Source organism: Fulmarus glacialis, unplaced genomic scaffold, assembly GCF_000690835.1.
Source record: "Fulmarus glacialis isolate BGI_N327 unplaced genomic scaffold, ASM69083v1 scaffold24768, whole genome shotgun sequence".
In the NCBI taxonomy this organism is placed as follows: domain Eukaryota; kingdom Metazoa; phylum Chordata; class Aves; order Procellariiformes; family Procellariidae; genus Fulmarus; species Fulmarus glacialis.
Window position 1 is genome coordinate 34 of NW_009227939.1, and position 647 is coordinate 680.

The 647-nt window shown below is 59.8% G+C and overlaps 1 protein-coding gene across 1 annotated transcript in view; it reads right to left on the reverse strand.

Annotated features, from left to right (window-relative positions):
- Window positions 1–410: 410 nt before the first annotated feature.
- LOC104080811 (acyl-CoA synthetase family member 3, mitochondrial-like) overlaps window positions 411–647 on the reverse strand; it is a 4850-nt gene continuing 4613 nt past the window's right edge. The window contains exon 4 of the mRNA XM_009583326.1: window positions 411–528. Coding sequence (XP_009581621.1) covers window positions 411–528 — 118 coding nt within the window. The remainder of the gene's footprint in view (window positions 529–647) is intronic.

Sequence of the window (647 nt, forward strand, 5' to 3'; positions counted from 1 at the left end):
TGGGACCAGCTCGGGGTGGATGCGGAGGTGTTCGCGGTGTCTGCTTTTCACCTGCCTCCCACCACCTGTGTGGCAGCTAAATAGAGTGACTTTGGCCAGCACGTGCCTGCTGCCAGCACTGGCATGGGGGACAGTCCTGGCCCGGGACCCCCCAGCGTTCATCCCACGCTTCGCTTCTAGACCCAGCGCTGCCCCGAGCCTCCTGCAAACGGCTCCGGCACAAAGAAGGTGGCCCTGCAGTTCAGTCAGAGACCACGTGGGATGAATCCTACTTTTATTGGACTTTATTCATGGACCAGACTGCAGTGAGGCCAGACCTGCCCACTGCTAATCATTGCTGGTACCTCATCAGTGCCGTTGTAGAGGGAGAACGGATGCGGCGGAGGACCAAACACCCCCGGGCTCCTGCTCTAGGCTGGGTAAAAGCGCTGCAGAAGCTCCTTCTTGTTGACTTTTCCCATCTGATTGCGCGGGATCTCCTCCACCACGATCAGCTCGGTTGGGATGGTGTACGGTGCCATGGTCCCCCTGCAACGCAGAAGCGCAGTCCGTTATGGCTGACAGACCAGTGCTTCCAGCTCCTCCATCCTACAGAGCCTGTCCCGAGACCTCGCGAATACCACCGGACCCAGGGGGGATTTGCTCCG